Below are 23,676 nucleotides of genomic sequence, written 5' to 3'. Positions count from 1 at the left end.
ATGAAGACACAAATCTCTTTTGACATACATTACAACTAAACGGTTTTTCGCCCGTATGCACTCTTTGGTGCTTCTTCAAATCACCTGCTTGAGAAAACCTCTTTTTACATATATCACATTTATACGGTTTTTGACCTGTATGCACTCTTCGGTGCACAGTCAAACCTGACGAATCAACAAATCTCTTTTGACATACATTACAACTAAATGGTTTTTCGCCCGTATGCACTCTTTGATGTATGTTAAAATGACCCTTTTGAGCAAAGCTTTTCTGACAAATACCACATTTAAACGGTTTCTCACCAGTATGCATTCTTTGGTGATTTTTAAAACCGCTCGATTCAGAAAAGGATTTTTGGCATATATTACATATATATCGTTTTTTCCCCATTTGAATTCTTTGACGTCTATCCAAATTTCTTTGCTTTTTACCCTGCAATCGAGTATTCAAACATTCGTTGTGCTTATTTAAGCTCTTTGCTTCACACTCAGATTCAAATGAATTTGAGCAACCACTCGTAGATGGATCCTGTGAATCAGCAAGAGACATATTACCCTGCAAGTCTAGATTAGCCACATTTGGTGACAAGTGGCCTTCTAAGATCAGGTGTTGTTTCAGATCAGCAATAGCTTCTTGTAAACAAATTGGACATCTTCTTCTTTCTCCCATTTTGTGTTCTATGAAATGAGCAACAAAACTATTGTATTCACGAACTACGGCAGGGCAGATATCGCACTCTATTGGAGAAAGTTCTTCACAACCAGTGTCTATATGAAGATCAAGAATCAAATATGATTTCTCTACTTTTCCACATGAATCACAGCGCCAAATGCCAGCAGTTAATTCTTCAATAGTCTTCTCTGTCAGCCTTTCCACCACAACTATCGGTTTTGGTCCTAAGAGTTCCGGATGACTTCCACCATCAGATATAGTTGAATGCGTTATCTCTATAGTAAAGGAATTTTAACTGTAATCAATTAAATAATAAAAGATTGAATAAATTAAAAATATCGGAAACTATAAATGAAAGCACTTGTTCTTAAAAGTTACAATATTGGGATACGCATTGTCTACGACTGGTTTCAAAGGTTGGATTAAAAGTTAAATGACAAAGAAAGATATACAAATCACATTATTTTACCTTAACAGAATAAGTAGAAATTGAGTAATAAAAACATCGTTTGAAACTATAAAACTTAAAATATTTTAAGGTCATACTTTCTAAAAAACATTATATGTTTAGGTAGGTTTAAACGAAAATTTTCCTCTTCTAAGACACTGACCTGGCTGACATAAACCAATATATTATGCTGATATTAACTTTGAAAGTAGTTCTCAGATGAAAGTAAAGATTGAAACCCAATTTTCAAGAAAAAAAACCCAACCTGGGGTATATTCTAACATAAGTGGGAGGGGAGAAGAACTTACTAATTTGCAATAAGAATTTTTTTTAATCTAATACAGCAGCATTTTGTCTTATTGTTTTTACTTGGAAAAACAATTTATGTTTATGGTCACATTTCACGTTTCCGGCTAGAATGTCACACTCACATTACCATTGAAATTAGAAAGAATGTTGAAATTAGAATTGGATTTCACACTCACATTTCCATTGAAATTAGAAAGAATATTGAAATTAGAATTGGATTTCACACTCACATTTCCATTTCACACTCACATTTCTCACATTTCTAGAATGTCACACTCACATTTCACAAAATGGGTTTTGGAAAACTTTGGGGTGGTATTTAATTTGAGGCTGGGTCAGGAAAGCCCGGGAAGGAGGTTGGGATCTGTCGTAAGTACTTTATGGGGCACTTGGTTTCACTTGGTGGCAATAATTTTCTTCCGGAGGTCAATCCTATCAACTTTCTTGGACACTTGGCCATAAATGACGGGGAAGAGTCTACCAATTCCTAGGAGAAACTCTGTCCCATTACCAGACACTGCCATCACCCCAAAAACCTTTTCCTTGTAGCTCCGTACCCCTGTATGGGTATCAATATTCATTCCCTAAAAATCCTTTTTCTTATATCCAATTTACAACTTCATTTAGCATCAACATTTATTCTTCCTAAGATTATCGCATGGGGTTGGAAATCCTTAAATTAGTGTTTTGTGCTTTGTATTTCTTGTTGGAGAAGCTGACAAGTGTGGCACTGGGGGTATATATATATATATATATATATATATATATATATATATATATATATATATATATATATATATATATATATATATATATATATATATATATATATATATATATATATATATATATATATATATATATATATGTATATATATGTATGCATATGGGTTTTTTTTTAATTGGATTTGTATGTTTTTTTTGTTCTATATTTTTTGCATGTTTTTTTGTGGCCATTGCCCTGTGGGGCTTTTCGAGTGAAATATACTACTATTATGCTATACTATATATATATATAGAATGCTTTTAACTCTGCTTCAAATGTATTAAATTTTGCTTCAAATGTAACAAATGTAGATATAAAATATGTTTGTTTAGCTTTAATATTCTGTACTAGTCAATATAAAAGATTGTTGAACTATTTCCCATTGATTTTCCTTTATGGATATTGTAGAATTGAATTTTGGGAATGCATTCTTTTGATTGGCCGGTACCCACAATAACTGATGGTGTAGGTGAGTTGTGTTTTTACCTATATATTTTTAGTTAGTTCGTCTAAGTTCAAGCTTGACTATGGTTAGCCTGTATTTTGTCTAGATTGTTGTTCCTAGATCTGTTCCTAAAATGTTATACATACGTCTTTTTAATAGCATTTTCGCAGTAAGTGTCTATTAACGTAGTTCATCCTACCCCAAAAAATTCCCAAAAGATTCAGCTCAATACCCTTGGACTTTATGTTTGAACGAAATGGCTATCTAGAAATTTTAAAACGACTTTTTTTTGGGGGGGGGGAGAGAATGCAACGAGGGCTAGTTGTCCTCGTAAATACACTTTTAAATTCCATCCCTTTTTATTCTTGTAATATTTTAAATAATATTTTACATTTTTTCTTCTTGTGAGAATCTAATTCCTCCGAACTTTTCATTCTTGTAAATTGCAATATAAATTTCAAATTCCAGTCAAATGACCCCCCTCTGAAGGAAATAAGATTACTTCCTCCATATAAATATTTAACTTATAAATGTAACGCTCCAAAGTGTTAATCTTACTTGCGGAAACGTAACTGAAATGCATATAAACAAAAATTTGATATTTTATAAAGTTTTTTGGGTAAAAACCCCGAAAGAACTACCCCCTCCCCCACGAACTAAAATATTGGATATGGCCCTGTCGTCAACACAGATTTTTTTTTCTCTCCTTATCGCAAGTAGATAATTTTTACCTATTTTAAAAACTTCTTTAAGTGACAATGAAAAAGTATGATTCAGATTCTATTTATTTAAATATCTCTGGAAATGAATGATCAGCCATTTTTTTTACCCCTCCCCCCATCCATAGCAAAACTTCTGGATTTGCTTGAGATCTAATCGATAAAAGGAACACAATAACTACCCTTAGAGCTTTTAGTTTTCCCATTTTTGTAACTAATTACTAGTAATTCTTTGTAAAGATAATTATCAATTCCACTCAAATACTCAATACAAGAATTAAAAACAGAAATTCTGTTACAATTCATAAAAGCCAAGCTTTTTAGACTTAATAATCACAAAAATCATAACTCAATAATCACACAATATCATAACTTAATAATCACACAAAAATCATCAATATTACTAAACAAAATTAAATCATATTTTGAAGAAAAGTAGTCACATTACTACCCTAATATTATTAACAAATTTTAGAGCACAGCGTATTATGTTACTTCTTAACATTAACTCAAACTTCTGAGGCATTTACGATTTTGCGGACAAGTCTATTAATAATTTTAGATTATACATAAAACCGAAGTGTTAAAAGTTTGCGCGAAAGCACAAAGCAAAACAAATTGATAATTTCAATGAAAACCCTGGAAGAAAAAGCTCACGAAACACCGTGGTTTATCGATAGGACAAATCGAATAAGCCCATCGTTACTGTTGTTTAAAACTTGATGAAAAATTGGTTAGATAATTTTAAGCGTCAATTTTTCCTTTTAAGCCTGGAAGTAGGCCCACCTAGGCCTAAAATTGCCAATTACTAGTAGGCCTAACAGTACCAATTACTACTTTTTATGATATTTTAACTCAAAATCTTGCTCTTATTTTGAGAAGTCTTTTTTCAAAAGCAACCAAAGGTATCATAAAAATCGGTACCCTATCTTAACCATATTTCAGTATTGATTTGTATATTTGTTATTTGTTTTTAGCATTTATTTTTATTGATTTAATATTTGCTATAGTCTTTGTATTCCCCAAAACGGTAAGATTTCCAATAGTTCTCACTACAATAGTTTTAAACCATTCCTAAATACAAAGTCCTCAACACAGAAGCTCAGAATCTTTCAATTCCTCACCTTCACGACTAAAACTTCTAATGCTTGAATAATTAGTAAATAATTAGTAAATAATTAAATAAGTAAATGACAGTAAATAATTAGTATTTACTAGTTAGTATGAAGGTTAATTTTCTGAGACAGAAACAAAAGAATTTAAAGAAAATGTGGTATAATTGTATATTTTCTAAAGAACTATTCCTAGATACAATCTTCTTACCGTAAAAATTGCACCATAACCCCCTCCCCTTTCCCAGGCCCTCCTAATGAGGCAAAATTTTGCTTTAGTTTATGTACAAGATCGGGAAATAGAGGATTTAAACGGATGTGAGACCCCAAAATATTTTTCATAAAAAAGGTTACATCACAGCTTAAAGTAGAAATTTGGTTATTAGGCTCATATTGTTTTCTTGTGAAGTTTTATATTATTTTCGGACTTATTTATAACAAACCGTTGGTTAATAATACCAAATAATATTAGTGTGAAGAAAAAGAATAAGTAACTTTTGGATAATTTTTAGCTTATAGCTATCATCTCCGCATTAGATGGGCTGATATAAAATTAAGACTGCAATAAGTACTACATTTGGAAAATGGACGGCCGCAGGGATGGTGGGAGGGATGAAAGTTAATCGGTGACTATAAAGTAATTACGAGGTAAACAAAAGAATGGATTGACACATTTCTGTTTAAAGAAAACTAATTTTCAAAGAACGGTGATTTTGCTTTCCAACTCCTTTTGTATTTACCCTTTACGATTTATACTACCAACTTAGAAAGGTAATTAAACCATGTTCAAGAACAGGATAGAAGTAAGAGGAAGGAGAATTGCCGAACCCCCAGCTTATAGTTTTCAATTATGGCAATTTCAACAGGTATTTTTTATTTCAATTTGACATCATACTTGACGAATGTCGGGGTATCTTTTCAAAATTCCCGAAACCATGTTTCTATATTATATAACCACGGACAATATCCGTCCCTTGGATATTGCTAAAACACCCCTTTGACACTCAACATGCAAATAGTGTCTTTTGATTTTGTTTTCGCCCTCAATATTCCCTACAGTTTCACCTTGGTACGCTAAACCTTTCTGGAGACCCAGGATCAAACATACCCTGTTTTTCCAATAGTAAAAAAGTTACACAGTATGTAAACAATAGAAGCTTCATAGCTTACCGCCTATGCCCCAGGCCTCTAGGGGGTTATGTCAATCCGGGATACATAGGTTTTGAACCTTGGACTATTTTGAGCAAAATACGTATCTCAAATTTGTAATTGGATGTCTTTGGGGGAGAGAGGACAAAGTGCATTCTTGCATTCTTGCAAGTGCACTAAAAGTTTCAAATTACCATCAAATGACCCCCTACAAAGCCTATAAGAATACCTATTCTATATAGTGGGTTTGTAGACAAAAAAAATGTAATAACACATTTAAGCCCTATGGCTCTTTAGTATAGCCATTACTAGAGCGTTGGCTCTCGTAATTTCTGAACCAACCTTTGGCAGAAAATATTTTCTGACGTCAACCAAGGCCTTATTCAGGAAGAGTGGTTAGGGAGTTTGAACCCCCACCCTCATCTCGAAATTTTTGTCCGAATCGTAAAAACGTAACAGAAATACATATAAACAAATCTGTGATGTATTTTTCATGTTTTCTGTAGACCACCCCCCCCCCCCAAAACAAAAATTTGAACCCCCCCCCCCCTGAACAAAAATCCTGGATATGGTCCGGTCGTCAACACAGATGTTTTTCTCTTGATTCCACAACAATGATTTTACTTATTTTAGAAACTTCCTTTTGAATTCTATTTATTTAAATATTTCTGGAAACGAATGCTAAGCAATTTCGTTTACCCCCCCCCCTCCGATCCTTCGCAAAAAATTCTGCGTTAGCTTGTGATCAAATTGACGGATGAACTAGATAACAACCACAAGAATTCTTAATTTTCCCATTTATGTAACTTATTTAGATTTTTATTTTAAGAAAATTATCAATTCCACTCAATACAAGAATTAAGACCAGAAAACTGTTCTTTTAGATATGAAACCACAATCCATTGAGACGAAACTTTTTAGACTTAAGAATCACAAAAATCATAACCAGCGATAAATCATATTTCTTATTTTTTATAATATCGTACCTCAAATTCCCGTCCATATTTTTCAGAAGTCTTTTTTTAAAAGCGACTACATGTATCATAAAAATTTATGATGTGCCTTAACTACTTTTCAATGTTAATTTGTAGATTTAATATTTATATTTGGCATTATTTTTGTTAGTTTAATGTTTGTTGTAGTCTTTGTATACACTAAAACAGCCCAAGTTTGGTGCCAATAGTTCTAACTACAATAGTTTTCAGCCATTCCTAAAGACAAAGACCTCAACACGTAAGCTTAGAGTCTTGCAATTCTTCACCTCGTCATTTCTGTTTGAACGATTTGCAAAGGATGGTGAATTTGCTTTCCTACTCCTTGTTGCTATTTACCCTTTGTGATTAATTCTACCAACGTAGAAAGGTAATCGCTCTTTTTCCAAGTAGGACAGGGAAAAGGGAGAGGGAGGGACTGTTGAACCCCCAGTTTATGGACCAATAATGAGAATTTCAATCAGGTACTTTTTATTTCAATGTGACATCATGCTTGACAAAAATCTGATTTTTTTCACAATCCTAAGACAACGTTTCTATGATATAACACGATTGTTGTAAAACAGTTTAAATCTTTGGTTACAGATGTTTGACTTCCCCCTTCTACTTAAGTTACAGCTATTGCACCAACAGAGTTTAAAATTAACCCTTAATAGGAATATATTGGCAATTACAAGGAGATACTATAATCCTAAATATACTAGGTATAAATACATTTAAGGGAGAAATTCCATAAGTATATTCAGGTAGACCCCAAAAGCTGCAATAAAATCAAATGAATATCCCACTAAAGATATAGAAGAGGATAGAAGAAGAAAAACAAGAGCCCGTTGAGATGTTTCAAAGTTACACATACAAAAGATTTTGATGTACATTAATCAATCAGCCACAAATAAAGTTATATCACAATTAGGCTATTGTTGGGCTTAGATAGTATGTAATTTGGTAGTAGGCATATCAGCCCCACCAGACCCCAATAAAATTCATTTGCGTATAATCAACAAGAGTGCCCCCAAGGGTAAAACCCGTGGGACTCATTAAACAATTATTAACAAAGATTGTAGCATTAGTATTACCTAATGGTCATTATGGATTAATTTATTTTCTGGTAAAATTGTCTCTTTAAACATAAGTTTTACGGATATTCAGCCACTAGAGGGAGGTTTCTCTCTTCTTGACTAGTTTTGAAAATAAAAAAGGACTCAGTGTTTAAAAATAAGCCACACATGGCCATCGCCAAGTTTAATGTGATATATATTGTGCGTCTGCAGTTCTATGCTATAATTATTTACCTTTAGTGTCATTTAATAACTTTCTAAATATTTTTTTTTAAATGTGCAAAGACTTTTAACTGTTGACGAGTCTCACGAGAAACCATTCGTCTCACAGTTTTTTTTATGCTTTACATTTGAATTACTTTGAAATACTTTTCTAGGATTCGAAACGCAAAACTGATCTTACTATACGCTTTTAGTAACGCTATTTAAATGCTTTAAAAATCACGAGAACCTTTTATTGAATTTACAGAAAGAACTTATTATTATTTTGGTTCTAAGTCAAACTGATTTCACTACAATGTTAGTTTGAAATATACCTTCGTCATTGCTATTCAGTTCCTGGGAGTGCGACTCTGACAGTAAATCGGAAATTCCGGGTGAAACGACAACAGCAGGATCTTGACGTTCATACGACAAAGTAGAATTGGAGGTTTCCAAAAGCGTTTCAGTATCGTTTGAGGAAATATCTTCGGCTTCTACAACATGGAGATAGATTAAGAATAGATTACAGAGAAAGATGATATTTGAGACAGATTATACTAAAACTAAAGAGAATAAACAAAATGCCTAAACAAATTCAAATGGGATAATTTTATCATTACAAAACAAATTTCACCAATCATATTTATATTGAGGGATTTTCATATCCAAACAATAGCCAATTGAATTTTGTGCATAGAAATATCTGGAGATGACAGATTTATAATCATTCAGAACCAGCTCTTAGAAAAATTCATCAGCGGTTTTACCTTTCAGCAACTTAGAAAGTGCTGTAGACTTTTTCAGGTAAAAATTTCTCATAAGAAACTTATAATTTTACAATTTTTATGTGATTAATATTTAAATTACTGTGAGCTTTTAGCATCACCATTTGAAAGCTTTGTACAATATTTATGGCTTTACATCAGAAAAACTTCTTAAAAGAAAGTGATTTGACAAATGAGTTACTTGAATTATACCTTTGTTGTTCCTATCCACTTCTTGGAAGTCCGTTTCAGACGGTAAAGGAGAAATTATGGGTGAATTGACCATAGGAAGAGCCTGACGTTGAGGTGATAGAGTAGAATTTGATAGTCCCGTATATGTGTCGGTACCACTTGATGAAGCATTTTCAACTCCTACAACAAAACAAATAAAGGAATAGAAAAACTAAAAATTATTTTTTTAATATCCTCAATAATTTACTCATAAACAATGAAACTAAAATATAAGAAATATAAAATATAAAAAAAACTGGCAAAACATAGAGGATAAAAGAGATCCAACTTTGATAATCAAAGCAATAGAAAAAATGTCACTAATTTCCTACAAATTTCATATTCAGATAATTCAGCAAAGTTTGTTAAGAAATAGAAAAGAAGGAAAACTTGAACTTGCAAATGATTTAACTTTGCGCTATATATTCAAGAGAAATTAACTCGGAAATAATTTATTACATAATACATTTTCATTTATTGTAAATGTTTAGATACTTAGATTACGTATTTTATTAAAGCACAAGTTCCTGTGAGGTTTATTCAGACTCCCAGCAATTAAAAAAAAAACTTATATGCTGGGCCCTAAAGCTGGTAGCAAACGTTTTGTTGCACCCAAAGCTGATTTAGCAATAACTGTACATTGAAACAAGATAAAAGTAAATTTCCATCTAAGTTTAGTTTACAGCCCAAGTATTTAGCCCATTTGCCCTATTTGTTTCAGTAAACCATTATCTGATATTTGATCCTACAAAAGACACTGCTTGATATGTACCTTCATTGCCAAAACATGTTGAGTCCAATTCCTGGGTGTCAGGTTCAAGTTTACATGGTCCAGAGAATTCGGAGAAAGTACCAGCAGGAACAACTTCCCGTTTAAGGGACAAATTAAAGTCTGATATGTCAAAGAGCTCCTTGCTGTCACCTGGTAAAGCATCTTCAACTTCTGAAATAAATTATAAATAAAAGGGACGTAAAACATAATAAAAAGTAAAGCTTATTATAAAAACTAAACTGCTTTTACTTTTATAATACATTTAAAAAGTAAAAGATAATTATGTAATATAAAAATATAATGACCCTTAAAAGGATGTAGATTAAAAAGTATTGAGATTAATATATTTGGCTTGAAAAAAAGACCACACCAAACCTCGGGATTAACGATGGAACAAATGGCGAATCCTGAAAAATTTTCCACATTTTAGTTAGTTTAAAAAGCAGAGTGAAAGAGTGCATATACAATTTTATTTATGTTTGATCAACAATCCCATGTGTTATGAAATTTTAATTGTGGATTATTGCCTCAAATTGTAAGCTAGACATTTTTCCAAACCTAGTGTGTTATTTTCCTATTTAATAGACCCTAAAGTGTTATATTATAGTTATTTACCTTGGTGTTTTATCCTGTTTGTGTTTTTTAACTGGTGATATATCAATTTAATTCCCTGGAGATTTCAACGTCTACAGATTTTGAATTTTCTTTGTTGTAGTTGCCGCTTTGAGATTGCCAATACAATTTTCTTTTGGGCGAATTTGAAAATTCAGCCAAAAAGTCGGTGAATCTGCATCCCAGTGTCGTAACGGACTAGGCAAGCCTAAGAGGGTTGATCACCTGCCGCAAGCACCGGTGTACCTGCCGGGAGAAAAATCCCTTAAACTGCGAGGATCAGGTGAGCAGGGATCAACGCTTCCCCTGCTGAGTAAGCTTTGACGATGCTGCGATCACCTCCAAAATCAAACCAAAAGCACCAGCAAGCCCCAAAAGAAGCAAAAGCCAACCAAGAAAAGGACCTGTAAACTCAACCCCAGGAAACGCTAGTATTCAAACAAACTGAGTCACCAGCGAAAAAACGGAAAACTTCAGAGCTTCCTCCATCCCCAACTGTTCGAAATTATCATATTGTATCAATTAAAAAGAAAAACGGAACACCTTTCGTAGCAGATGATCACGTATTAATTAGAAAAGCTAATTTTAGAGTAGCCAGAGTTAATTTTGAGCTTAGTGTCCAAAAATCAGGGACAGCGGAACTTTATTTCCAAGATGACGTAGGAGCTGATAAAGTCATTCAAAACTCTAGTTTAATTCAGCTTTCTAACTCAGGAATTGAACACGCAAAACTCATCAGAGAAAAGAAATTCCACTATGTATTTTATGGAATTTATCTTTCTTTGCAAACACAAGAAATCAAATTTGAGATATTACACTCATCAGGAAGAACTTTTACCATCACAAATATGACTAGGCTTACAAAAGAAATGGGGAAAGCCTGACGCCAAGTAAGTCAATCTTGGTTGCAATGAAAACTGAGCTCAAGCATGATGTATATCTATATGGGCAAAAAATCTCTTTCAAGCCAGGCCAAACCTTTATACTGCATCAAATGTCATGCACATGGCCACACTAAAAACAATTGCCATCAAATAAATCCCTCCTGCTCCAAATGAGGAAAAGACAACCATAACTCAACATCCTGTCCTGCTCCTGAGCCATACTGCAAAAACTGTGAGACCATAGGAAACAGTGCATTTCAAAACGATCTTCACCCCAACCACCATCAACGAGCGGATATTCTGAGAATCTCACCTGAGCAAAACATTCCTTTCTCTATCATCAGAGCTAAAATACCTAAGACTCAAAAAACAAGTGCTGTCTTCATCCAAATTAAAGAGGTGTAGAAAACCCCCGACGTCCAAGCTTATCATTATGCAAGCACTTCCTATGCAAACACCCTCACGGGTAAAAACAATAACGCATACGTCCAGTAATAACCCAGTGGGCCAAAGGTAAGACCTGGCAAAATCAAAACACAGCTCCAACACTTGAAGTTACTGATCAGATGAATAGTTCCAAATTCCAAAAGCTGTGCACAATTTTGACCCTAAATCACCTCCTCCCAAACTCTGGACAATCAGAGCAAGTCAAAGCTATTCTAACAAGGGAAACAATTGCCACACTTTTAGGCCAAGAAGTTTGGAGACAAGCAAACACCAAATTTGAGAAACTTAGGTATGAGGTTGCCTTTTCTCCTGGTTCTCAAGAAGTAGAACAACACGTCCAGACAGGACAAAGAACCAAGGCCTTCTCAAGTCATCATTACTTTAGTCTTAAGGAAGAGACATCCGAAAAGACAAACAAACTAAGGAGGGACAATACTCCCTAAGTGACAAGTGATGATAACTCAGAATTTATGTCGTCAGAAGAAAACATGGAAGAAATATTTACCAGCCATGAATAGTTTCAAGATTTTGCAATGGAACATCGTGTCTCTTAATAGTTTAAAACTAAATGAACTGATCAAATACATAAATAGCCAAAATATTCATCTTGTTTGCATCCAGAAAACAAATTTACACATTCTCAGGCAAGTAGTCATACCTGGATTCCATCTTTATAGAAAGGATAGATCAACCGGAAAGGAAAGGAGGGGGAGTGGCAACCCTCATAAAAAAGGATATACCGAATTCAGCAATAGCCCCAAGAGAATACCCGAATGAGATCGATGTGGTCAGTGGAATTTAAATCTCCAAGATAGACATCTCTTAAAAGTCTCCTCATTTTACGATCCTAATGGCAGCAGTGATATTAAAACCGTGCTTCAAGAAGAAACAAGAGATACAAACACTGTCATTTTTGGTGAATTTAATGCTCACAGCCCTATATGGGAAAATTGCATATACTCCAACATTGCGGGTAAGAATATAGAAGAATATATCCTCACCTCTAACATTTCTACAGATCTAACTCCGCATGGTCTCCCCACCTACTACAATATTAGGAATAATACTTTATCAACGATTGATTTGCAGATTGGTCCAACATGGCTTGAGTCTGAAATCCAGATTTCTCTTGTCCCAGATCTTCAGACCGACCATACTGCAACCCTTATCAAAATTCATGCAGCAAAATACACTCCTGTTCCACCAACAATGAGCTTCAATCTAAAGACAGCAAACTGGACCCTCTTTAAAAATATATTAGATAGCACTGATTACTCTACTGTCAGAAAAGAGGAAGATATTCATAATAAATCTAAAAAGCTAAGCGAAACTCTCTTAACAGCAGCAGAAAACTTATTCAAGAGATTCTCTGACCAAATGCCCATTTTTCGCTAAAGAAGTCTAATAAAATCTGGTGGAGTCAAGACTGCAGAAGTGCGGTTCTAAGTAAAAAAAAGAAGCAAGAAATATATTCCAGAGGCAGCCAAGCCAAGAAACTTTCATTGCTCTTAGGAAGGCTGAAGCTCTGGTGAAGAAAACAGTTTTGAAGGCCAAGCGCTCAGTCTGGAATGACTTTTCATCCGAAATTGACCATACTGTTACTTCAAGTAAAATTCATTCATTTATAAATCGAATGGCTGGCAATAATAAAACTTACAATTCAAACATCCAGTGTCTCACAACATCGGAAACCACTTTAAACAACGACAAAGACATTAACGAAGCATTTGCTATTCATTTAAAAAAAGAGGTCCCCACAGCACACAGAGGAAGGCCTAAAGTGTGCAAGTCGCATGAGAAGACAAATTTCAAGAAGGAACTTGTATGTATGTTTACCAAATCCGAGCTAAAAGAGGCTTTAAGGTCGTCCAATTCCCCTCTTCAATATCAGAAGGCGAAATAAGCATCCAATGGATCATAAATACAGGAGAAATTTTTTATGATGCCTTACTTCACGTATATAACTACGCATGAACTACAAAAATATTCGCAAGAATATGGAAACATGCCATTATAATCCCAATTAAACAACAAGGTAAACCTCCAGATTTAATCAATTCCTACAAGCCTATCCCAGTACTACCAGTGCTTGGAAAACTTTTTGAAAAGATGCTACATAGGAGGTTAGAATGGTTTGGGGAAAATAAGAGTGTTCTAACTAATTCCTAGGCTGGTTTTTGTAAAGGGCTTAATACTGTAGATAATGTAATCCAGCTTGAAACAGCTGCAAGAAATGTCATAAATAGCGGTGACATCATGATAGCAGTCTTAGTTGACTTTGAATCAGCTTTTGAAAACGTTTGCAAGTATCTGCTTTGTCAAATTCTAAAAGGGATGGATTTTCCGGATGGAGTCATTAAGTTCCTCTTCAATTATCTATCTGATAGAAGCTACTAAGTCCGGGTGCAAATTGAGCTATCCAGTATTTCAGCATTGCATGTTGGGCTCCCAAAGGGGTCCATAATCAGCCCCCTTCTGTTCTTATTAGTTTTAAGTGAGCTTCAGTTCAGCAGTGATTCAATATCCAAACTTGAATTTGCAGATGACTTAGTTCTTTGGTCCGCAGCCAGAGATATAAATATTATTGCCAATAATATTAACTTAGCATTGGAGGAGTTAGCAGACATTTCTGCTGCATTTTTCCTACCAAGTCTAAGACAAATGTGATCATATTCCACAACAAAAAGTCCGTCATACCACCAAAATTATTCGTCAACAATGTGGAAATAGAATATGCTGTAGCACCTAAATTTCCAGGACTATACCTGGATCCAAGATTGACTTGGAAAAATCAAATCAACTGTGTAAAAAAATTCGTGTATGCACAGGTTACTCATCCTTAAGTGCCTGGCGGGGTCAAAGTGGGCTAATTCCCAAGAAATATTCTTTGATTTTTACAACAGGTTTATTTGTTCAAAGATTGAGTATGCCACTGAATCATATGAAGAATGCAGTAAGACTAAACTTACCAAATTAGAAACAATCCAAAATATGGCTAGCAAAATTGCCCTAGGGCTTCATGCTCAGTGCACCTCTAACAAAGTGAAACTTAACCGGTCTGCCTTCTATTTTAGAAAGACGGAATACGTTGATCATCAAATATCACAGCAAGATACAAGCTATAGGTCACGAGCATGATATTTTTAAGCGCACTTTTGCCAAAGATGGTATTTTGCAGTTTGACATCTAGAAGGTCATGGCAAATATTTAATGAGTTTGTCCCATATTGGAAACTTGACTCACCCTGTTTCAGTCATTTTCTTCCCCCCCCCCAGGATGGCAAATGTCACCTCCAAATGTTTCACTAGAATTAATACCCTTGCAAAAGTCAAATTACCTGCCAATCCAAATTCAGACACTTTATCCTGAGAAAATGACCACTTTGTATCCAGATTATCTCCAAATTTACACTAATGGCTCGGTTAAAGACAGCAAATGTGGCTCTGCATCTATTATCCCCAGTTATTCACTGAATATGAAAACCATACTTCCTGATAATACTTCCATCCTCACGGCAGAGCTATCGGCAATAAAAGAGGCTTTAAAGGTCATCAATATTATTCCACCGGCTTCCAAAAGAGTATTATTACTCTCAGGCTCCAAAGGCGCCTTTTAGCTCATTGATAATATCCACTGGAGGGACATGAATACAGACCTGAGAACAATCAGAGATCAATTAATCAGTCTCCAAAATAGCCTTATTGAAGTCAAGTTCAAACATATCCCCAGCCACCAAGACATTAAATATAATGAGGTAGCAGACCAGCTAGCTAGTAGCTCCTTGCATAATCTAATTAATCCAAATTTGAAGGCCCAGAACTTCAGGGACATACTCAGAAGAAGAGTTCCTTCAAAAACCAAAATGCCCATTCCATCCTTATTCCCATCAAGGGCAAACAACATTCTTTATTATAGAATAAAAAGCAACTCTTTGATCCTGAGAAAAGAGGAGTTTACTTGGCATAAACAAGCCAATCCATATTGCAGACTTTGTAACTCTATTACAGTACCATTGAACCACCTGATTTTTGAATGTCAATGCCTCAGCCGGAAGTAATCAACACTGGGATAATCTTTAGTGAGGCAAACCTCCAGCCTGACATCAACGTGTTGCTGCTCTCAAGCCTACCGGCTAACACTAAAAGACATGTATACAAAAATATTTTCGATTTCCTAAGACATAACAATATCTGCAAGTAGATACATAGATGGTAGCAAGATTTATTCCTGACCCATCATCCCCTGCAGATTGAAAATCGTCGTGACGCCAAAAGGAGACCGAAGTGGACTCCAGAAGGCTTGGCATTCCAAGAAAAATATACACTTACATAGCGTAAAAAAACAAGGGAGACCGGGGGCTCTGCTAACAGTCCATGGCATGGCTACGTGGCAGGGCTGTATATATTGATTCTCATTATCGCTTGTCTTCTAACCGCATTTGCTGTCCTAGTGAAGCAGCATGTTGATCTACAACATCTCATTATGGCTTGTCTTCTAACCGCATTTGTTGTCCTAATGAAGCAGCATGTTGATCTACAACATCCTCCACTTCTTGCATTTTCACATAACCTTTGGCATAGTTGTTTGTGTCTCGTAATATTTCTTCTAGGAGGCCCCATAGTTCAAAAAATATGGAACGTGTTCTTAAACAGCTTTATTGGGTCTAAAAAGTACATTTAGCTACATGAAGGTGGTTCAGAATAGCTTTCAGCAGTTTGTGATGAATATGCCACTAAATTGATTTTGTGATAGATTTTCCGAGCCATTTTGAACGGTTGACGGCTCAATCATGGCTTACGTTGACTGAAGCTAAAGCCAGACATGAGTTCAAGTTTCGGATTCGTTCGTGGAACTTTTTAGAGAACAAGTCACATCCTAAAAAAAGGCAAGCCAATTAATTTGAAAATTACGGATGTGCCAACACAATTTGACCATGCAAGCAGCAATATTTAAATAAATCACCCTTGTCTACAACTCTTTCCTTGGGAAAATACAGGGTTTCCAAGTGAATACATACAAAGTTTAAAAATACTTTTGTAGTTAACAGCATCTTGGTAGGTTTGCACTGGGTTTTGTGCCACTGTTAGTTGTCTTTGAAAGTTGCGACGGCCTTGTTCTTCTAACCTAATATCTCTTTCTTCTTTACTTTCATTTTTGATATATTCTGGTACTTGCTGTTGCATATCTTCTGACCACACAATTCTGTGTTGTTCCTTATTAGTTTTGATTCGGTTGGATCCTCGTTGTTGCATGTCTTCTAACCACATTTTTCTTTCTTCTTCATTTTGGATTTTCATTGCTTGAGACACTTTTTACTTTCCCTTTACATTATCAGCTAATATAGGTCAAGTCTCATTTGAAGGTCCAGACTGTTCATTTTCACCCATTGTGAATTTATGTTGTTCAGGTTGTTCTCTTGGTCTTATCACGTTAGATAGTTCAGGTGGTTGGACAAAATTTTTTTTGTTCCAACAAATCATTATTTATAACAATTGTAAATTTGTGTTATTAGGTCTTCCTCAAAGCCGATTGGTTATACTTATATAACTGCTAGCTCTTCGAAAATAGACTGATGTTGACCAAGCATGGAACAAGCATGGAACAAGCAACAGCTTGTGGAGTAACGAAAATGCCGCACAAAAAAAATATAAGTTTAGAAGACATATTAATTTAATGTTATGAATAAACATGTTATTTTAGCATCTGGAGAATAAACAGGAGGGAAAAAATGAATTCACGCCAGATTTTCTCGATTCAATTGAAGTGCCTCAATAGAAACAAAGAGAAATAACAGGACATATCACAGCTGCCCATGTAAAAATATGATTTTTTTCCTGTTGTTCAATGAGGGGGGTTGTATTTTTTCTGTATTAGGCATTACCATTGGCAATTTACAAAGTGTACTTTTTGATTTGCCAAGATGTCATTTTCAAATCGCATGCAACTGAATGACGTGATGCACAGGGCTGTTGGAATAGTGCGTAGTTCAACTGCGAGATTTAGTCTTCTATGATGGGCCAAGTATGTGATGGGCTAAGGGAGCTGAAGGAAGGAAGAGGAATATGCACTTTAATATTAATGGTAAAGGTGGCAAAAAAAGCCTAGCTTATTAAACTCACCATCACCCACCCGAAAGTTTGCTTACAGTACACTACTGTTGTCTGCAGCAATTCATTGCTAACAGTCTTAGACAATGCTGATTCCACTACTTAATTTATATTTGTTTGATGCGTGTACATTGTGTATTTATGTATTCTGTAACAATTTTTAATTTAACCCAGTAATATCTTTGCTAAATCGTAACTTTTCTTCGTTATCGCTTGAAGAAAAATGTCCCCTTTGAGACTTTGGGAAGGAACAAGCTGTCTTTACTTTTTAACCACTTGGTACAACGCCCTCCCCTGATCAGGGGGAAGAGTGAATGTACATGTGGTCCTACGATTGGGACAGCTGGGCAGCTACATATTCTGTAAATTATTAATTCAGAATAAGCACGTGTGTAGGCCAGCAATCTAAGATGGTCAAACTTTCGGTTCCTTAACTGGTTTTTAAGTAAAAACCAGCTTTGTCCAGCTTTCAACTTTGGGGTGTTTTATAAAGTTATTAAAAATATAATTTGCATCAATTTTATTTGGTTACAATCAGCTAATAAAACCAATAAAGGACAGAGCTCCTTACTTTCATTCTTCGGATCAAAACCAATTTTAAAAAAGCAATGGAAAGAGAACAAGAAGAGAAGGTACTGAAAAGGGATTTGATTCCCATCTACGTCTTCTTATATCAACACAATAACAGAAAGTGAATGCAATCTTAACAGTGAAAGCAGCTCTACCTTGACCAAATTAATTAACAAACGTGGTCCAATTAATAGTCCAGCCTTATATTTGGCTCATATTTTTGATGGCATCTTTTAACAAAGAGACTTGATTTTCCCTCAGACTAATGGGAGACAATTCTGAATAGAATCGTCAGAATTTAAAGACATTTTAAAAACCTATTTACGATTGCTTTTCACAAATTTTATAACACAATTTCCCAAAGGTGGTTTTAAAGGAGGGATAAGGGGGCACTTGCCCGGGCACAGAAATTTTAGGGGCGCAAATTTGAAATAAATACCCTGAAATTTACAATCATTTTGTAGTTTTTGAAATTTTATCTTTATTAAAATAAATTAGAGGTTATAGTTGGCAGTAAGTTACTTACTATAACATTTATATAATAATTCTTAATAATTACAGTAAGTATAAGCAAACTGAAGAAGCAAGAACTTCCACTGCTTTCCCCTGAAAGATAGCCCATCCCCATTGACTCTCCAGATGCTTACTCCATCTTGCCCCCCCCCAATAAAATTCTGGAGCTATGCCCCTGGAAAAGGTAACACCAAGAATCACATTGAATTACAAAAAATTGCACAATGAAATCTGCAATTAGAAGACAAATTAACATTACAATGGAATGAAGGAACGTGTTATTTTATCATCTGTGGAGGATAAACAGAAATGGATAATAGAATCCATGCAAAAATTCCTAAATTCAATTGAAATTACTGATTATGATTCCAAACAGCTAAAGCAAAAGACACGGAACAAGCGACAGTGAGAATCCTATTGAATAGCAAACAAAAATTTTTTCCAACAATATCTGCTGTTAGAGCTTATAAAAGAAATCTTTTGTATATCTCTGACATCATCTGTCATTATATAAGACGATGAATGAATCCAAACAGGTAAGCCAAAAGACACTGAAAAATTGCCTTAGGCAATGATGAAGGAAAATAAACCACGAAATCTGCAGTTAGAAAAAGAGTAACAGCAGCAATGATACCAAATCATAAACAAAATCTGTGGTGATAAAAAAACAACAGCAAGAAATTCAATTGGTCATTCCTAGGGGAATACAAACTCTAGAAAATGTATGATTCTCTGAAGAATAAACAGGAAGAAAGAACTGAATTCACTGTAAATTTCTTATTTTAATTAAAATTGCATTTTTGCCACCTCATGACCTAAAACTAAAGACTAACACAAAAAATATGTTAATACATAACTTGAAAATCTAATGTACTTTTTTTGCTAATGATTTTTATAATCTGCAACTTGGAATTTAATTTTAAAAAGAAGGACAGTTTGATGATCGCAGAAATAAGAACCTACTAAAATACCAAATATGATGAAATACCCCTCACTTTCAGTGTTTTTTTATGTAGCTTTCTGAAGTTAAATAGCTGATTTCAACTATATTTATTGTTTTCTTACAAATCTTAAATCCTGATAGTCCCATGTCAATTCATGATTGGTCACAATAACAGTTCCACTCCTGTGCTTACATTATCCTGTTCTTACATTTGTTCTACTACATTGTTTTTTTTTAGCCCTAGACAAAAATTTGTTCAATTAATCTATTTTTATTGTGAATCTTTGGTCCATTTTGAAGCCTTTGGTAGCAAGATGAACTTGAGAGATATCTACATATACAAAACAGAAAACGATAGCCCCCCTTCAGCAGATACACTGAAATACTATAGCTTATTAATCAAGGAAAAATTTCTAATATCACTTGATCTTAGCCCTGCTGTCTGGATCGGAAGTATGGCTTGTATATTTTCATGATTTTATCATAACTACATAAACTAGAAATCTACCACCCTTTCCTTGGGATCATTAGGACCAGATTTTGGGATAAATTGGATTTGCACCAGCAATCAGAATTTGCAATATAATACAGAAGTTTAGAGACTGATTATATATTAATTTCTACTTAAACTTTAAGTACCTCTTGCTGTTTAAGCCTCTCTTTAAAGCGACTGGAGCTCCTCCTTATTAACCCTTTTCCTCCAACGTATCTTAAAGATTAAAATTTTTATGCACCTGAAGTGTATCTTTTCAGAGTGGCTCTGTCTTTCTTATCTAAAATTTTATTTTTGTAAGATAAGAGACATTGTATAAGTAATGATGAGTGTTGAGAATATGTTATTTTTCTAAATCTTGTTTTCTTAAATTGAACTAATAATGATAAGGTAAATTACATATTTTATATAATTCCAGGATATTTACACATAGATCTAAGATTCTCTAGATTTTAATTGTGTAGTAAATTAAAAGTACTTAAAAATCGCAGTTTCAAATTGGCAACAAAGAAAAAACATGGCTTTTGGTTGTAGAGTGGCCTTTACCATAGTACATAGTATAGTCAAATCACTGGAATGGCCCTGGTATATTTGTAATTAAAGTTTCTAAGACTTGGAACACTAAATTACTAGAAATCCCCCCCCCCCTGTTGAGGTGTTTCTAAAATCCCATTGTTTCTAAAGAATATTAGATAATTATGCTTCTATTCACTAGTGTGCAAGATTAAGTTACCACACGGTAACTTACCCAGTAATGGTAAGTTTAAGTTTAATATGAACAAAAATGTTATCAGTTGAAACAAATCCATCCCTAAGAGACCTACCACTTCACTAAAATCTATCTTAAAAAAATTTTCATTAATCAGATTCCAGGCATGAGTCATACCCCTTTGGGCTTATACAGATATCACTGATCAGTGAATTACATATCCCAGCTATAATGTGGGCAGTAAGGCCTATTAACAAAAAATATTCCTGTCCAATCTCTTCTAATCTAGCATTGCAATCTCTACAGGTGATACAGCAGCATCTAGTGCCCAAACATAAATCTTTCCCATCATCCAAGAAGCACATGAAGGAGTCGCGTGAAAGAGGCAATAGTGCAGAATCTGAAGATGTTGGCAGTGATTCCAACAGTTCCGACAAAGGTGACTCTAATAAAGTTCCAGTACTTTCAAACACTTTGGCTGGAACATCATTGCTCCCCAGTACTTCTGGGTCTTCTGTTCTGACTCCCCTTGTTTGTTCAAGTTCCCTCTCTCTTCCTTATGTAACCAAAGTGGCGCAGCAACCAAATCTTACGTGTATGCAAAAAGTGACCACAGAACAACAGGAAGCCTGTGACAAAGTATTGGCTCATACATTTTATGCATGCACTATATCCCATTTGCAGTGGTCAAAAATGAATATTTTGCAGAGTAGTAAGACTCATATCATAAGAGCTACAAATCCAGCTATGAAGGAAATTTCAGATCACAAAATGCAAATCAAGTACCTGGATGAATGCTTTGCTGAAAGCACGCTTGACATTAAACTGGAAATTTAGAACTGAAAAACAGCCAGACTCTTTGTTCCAATGGATTTACAAATATTAGACAGGAACACATTGTTAACTGTGTCTTTGTCACTGACAAAGCTCTCTTCCTTGAATAAGCAGAAACTGGCAACAAGCAGCACACTGCACAGTTTGTAGCTGATGAACTGGAACAAGTTGCTAAAGTTTGGTACCCTACTATGTCTGAAGACAGGAATACAACAATAGAGATTGATGCCATTTGCCTTGATAATCCTAGTATAAATAAACTTGCTACCTCGTTATTGAAGCAAAAATATCCCCACCTTTAAATTATTGGGTGCATTCCTAATTTTTTTAATTTAAATGTCCAAGATACTATGAAAAGCTTAGACCAGTGTGTCAATAATATCTTTAAGGTCATCACATTTGTCAGGTCTCATCACATGGCTCAAGTTGTCCTTAACAAAAAGCAGATTGCACTTCTTGGCAAAACTATCAGCCCAGAACTACCAATCAAAACTCACTGGGGATCTATCTACCAATCTATGCACTTCATGAAAGAGTTGTGGGAACCTTTACGGTCAATGTCAATTGATAGAAGGTGTGATATAAATGAGGGTATTCAGGATATCAGTAAAGTGCTTTTTGATTATGTGAAAATGGATCAATTAGCAGCCTGTCTGAAATTCTTAAAGCCAATTTCACTTGGCTGCCACTTCTTTGAAGGAGAGATAGCTCTTGCTTGGTGTGTCATCCCCTACTTTAATCTGCTACAGAGGCATTTCCAGGAAGCTGTACTGTTTTTGCCAGTCTCAAAGGCCAAGGAAAGGAAAATTCACAAGTAACTAGAAAATGTGAGGATATTTGCATATGATCTCACCCTGACTGTAGATACTCTACTTGATCTGCTTTCTGGTGCAAACTCACTGACACAGGATGAGTTTACAGATGCAATAAGTCGAATCAATGGGCTTGCTAAATTTTCCGACCAATTTTGGAAGAATGGTGATTCATTTAATGAAAGATCTGAAGCTGATTTCGTTGGGGTCTTGAAAACAGAACTCTGTAGCTACATCTCCACAAGTGGCCAATTTTCCAAATCATTATACTTTGAGACAGCAAAAGCTGTCAAATTGGCAGCTTGTTGGAAAACTGTTTTTATTTTGTGAAGTTGGTGCTTACGGGAGTGGCTGTAAAAATCTCAACAATTTGTTTTACTGTAGCCTCCTGAGACAGACTCTGGTCAGGTTGTGGACTAGCACAGACCCACCATAGACACCCCGTCAAACACAAAACAGCCAAAGATATTCAAATGGTCTGTCAGTCATTCAATAGCAAAAAAGATGAGCATTGCCTAGCAGCTTCAAAAATGCCTGGACATCGACGTGAAAGTTTGGAAGGGATGTTCACACTGCCATCATGTCTTTCTATCAATAGTTCACTGCCACATGATAGTGGGGATTGTCTGGTGGAAGATGATCTGCCAGACATAATGTTAGAAGATGCACCAGATAAGGAGGAGGAACAGCAGCTCTAGCTTATCTCTTACTATCTCTTATCAAAGAATTATCTGAAGCCTAAAGTGCAATTTTTATAATTTTTCTCCCATGCAAACAAAGCAGAAAATAAATAAATAAAATGATGCAAGAATATTATTTTTTCTTATCAATCTGTCAGAGAAGATCTTCTAAATTCATGAGTATTGGAAACTTACCACTTATGTGGTAACTTACCATACTTACTGGTAACTTATTTGGTAAGAGTAAGTTTGAAAACTTACTGGTAAATTTGCACACACTATTCACCCCCCCCTTCCCCCATTGAGAAATTTCCAGAAGACCCATACTTCCATACTTTAATAGCAGTCTATAAATTTCTCTTGTGCTATTTTTCCCCTGAAAATATCAAGAATATAATATAACATAAACAAAAAATTGCTTGAAGTAATGTGC

At 34.8% G+C, this 23,676-nt stretch overlaps 1 protein-coding gene across 1 annotated transcript in view; it reads right to left on the bottom strand.

The window, feature by feature from the left end:
- Positions 1–23,676, bottom strand: part of LOC148943826 (uncharacterized) — a 606,774-nt gene that overhangs the window by 688 nt on the left and 582,410 nt on the right. The window contains 4 exon segments of the mRNA XM_089101702.1: positions 2–948; positions 8,208–8,366; positions 8,850–9,008; positions 9,640–9,810. Coding sequence (XP_088957828.1) covers positions 2–948; positions 8,208–8,366; positions 8,850–9,008; positions 9,640–9,810 — 1,436 coding nt within the window.

This window comes from Artemia sp. Qi Xiang Cuo, chromosome 15 (assembly GCF_049724085.1).
Source record: "Artemia sp. Qi Xiang Cuo chromosome 15, ASM4972408v1, whole genome shotgun sequence".
Classification (NCBI taxonomy): domain Eukaryota; kingdom Metazoa; phylum Arthropoda; class Branchiopoda; order Anostraca; family Artemiidae; genus Artemia; species Artemia sp. Qi Xiang Cuo.
The sequence above is the reverse complement of the archived record's forward strand: the minus strand, read 5'-3'. Positions and strand labels throughout refer to the sequence as shown.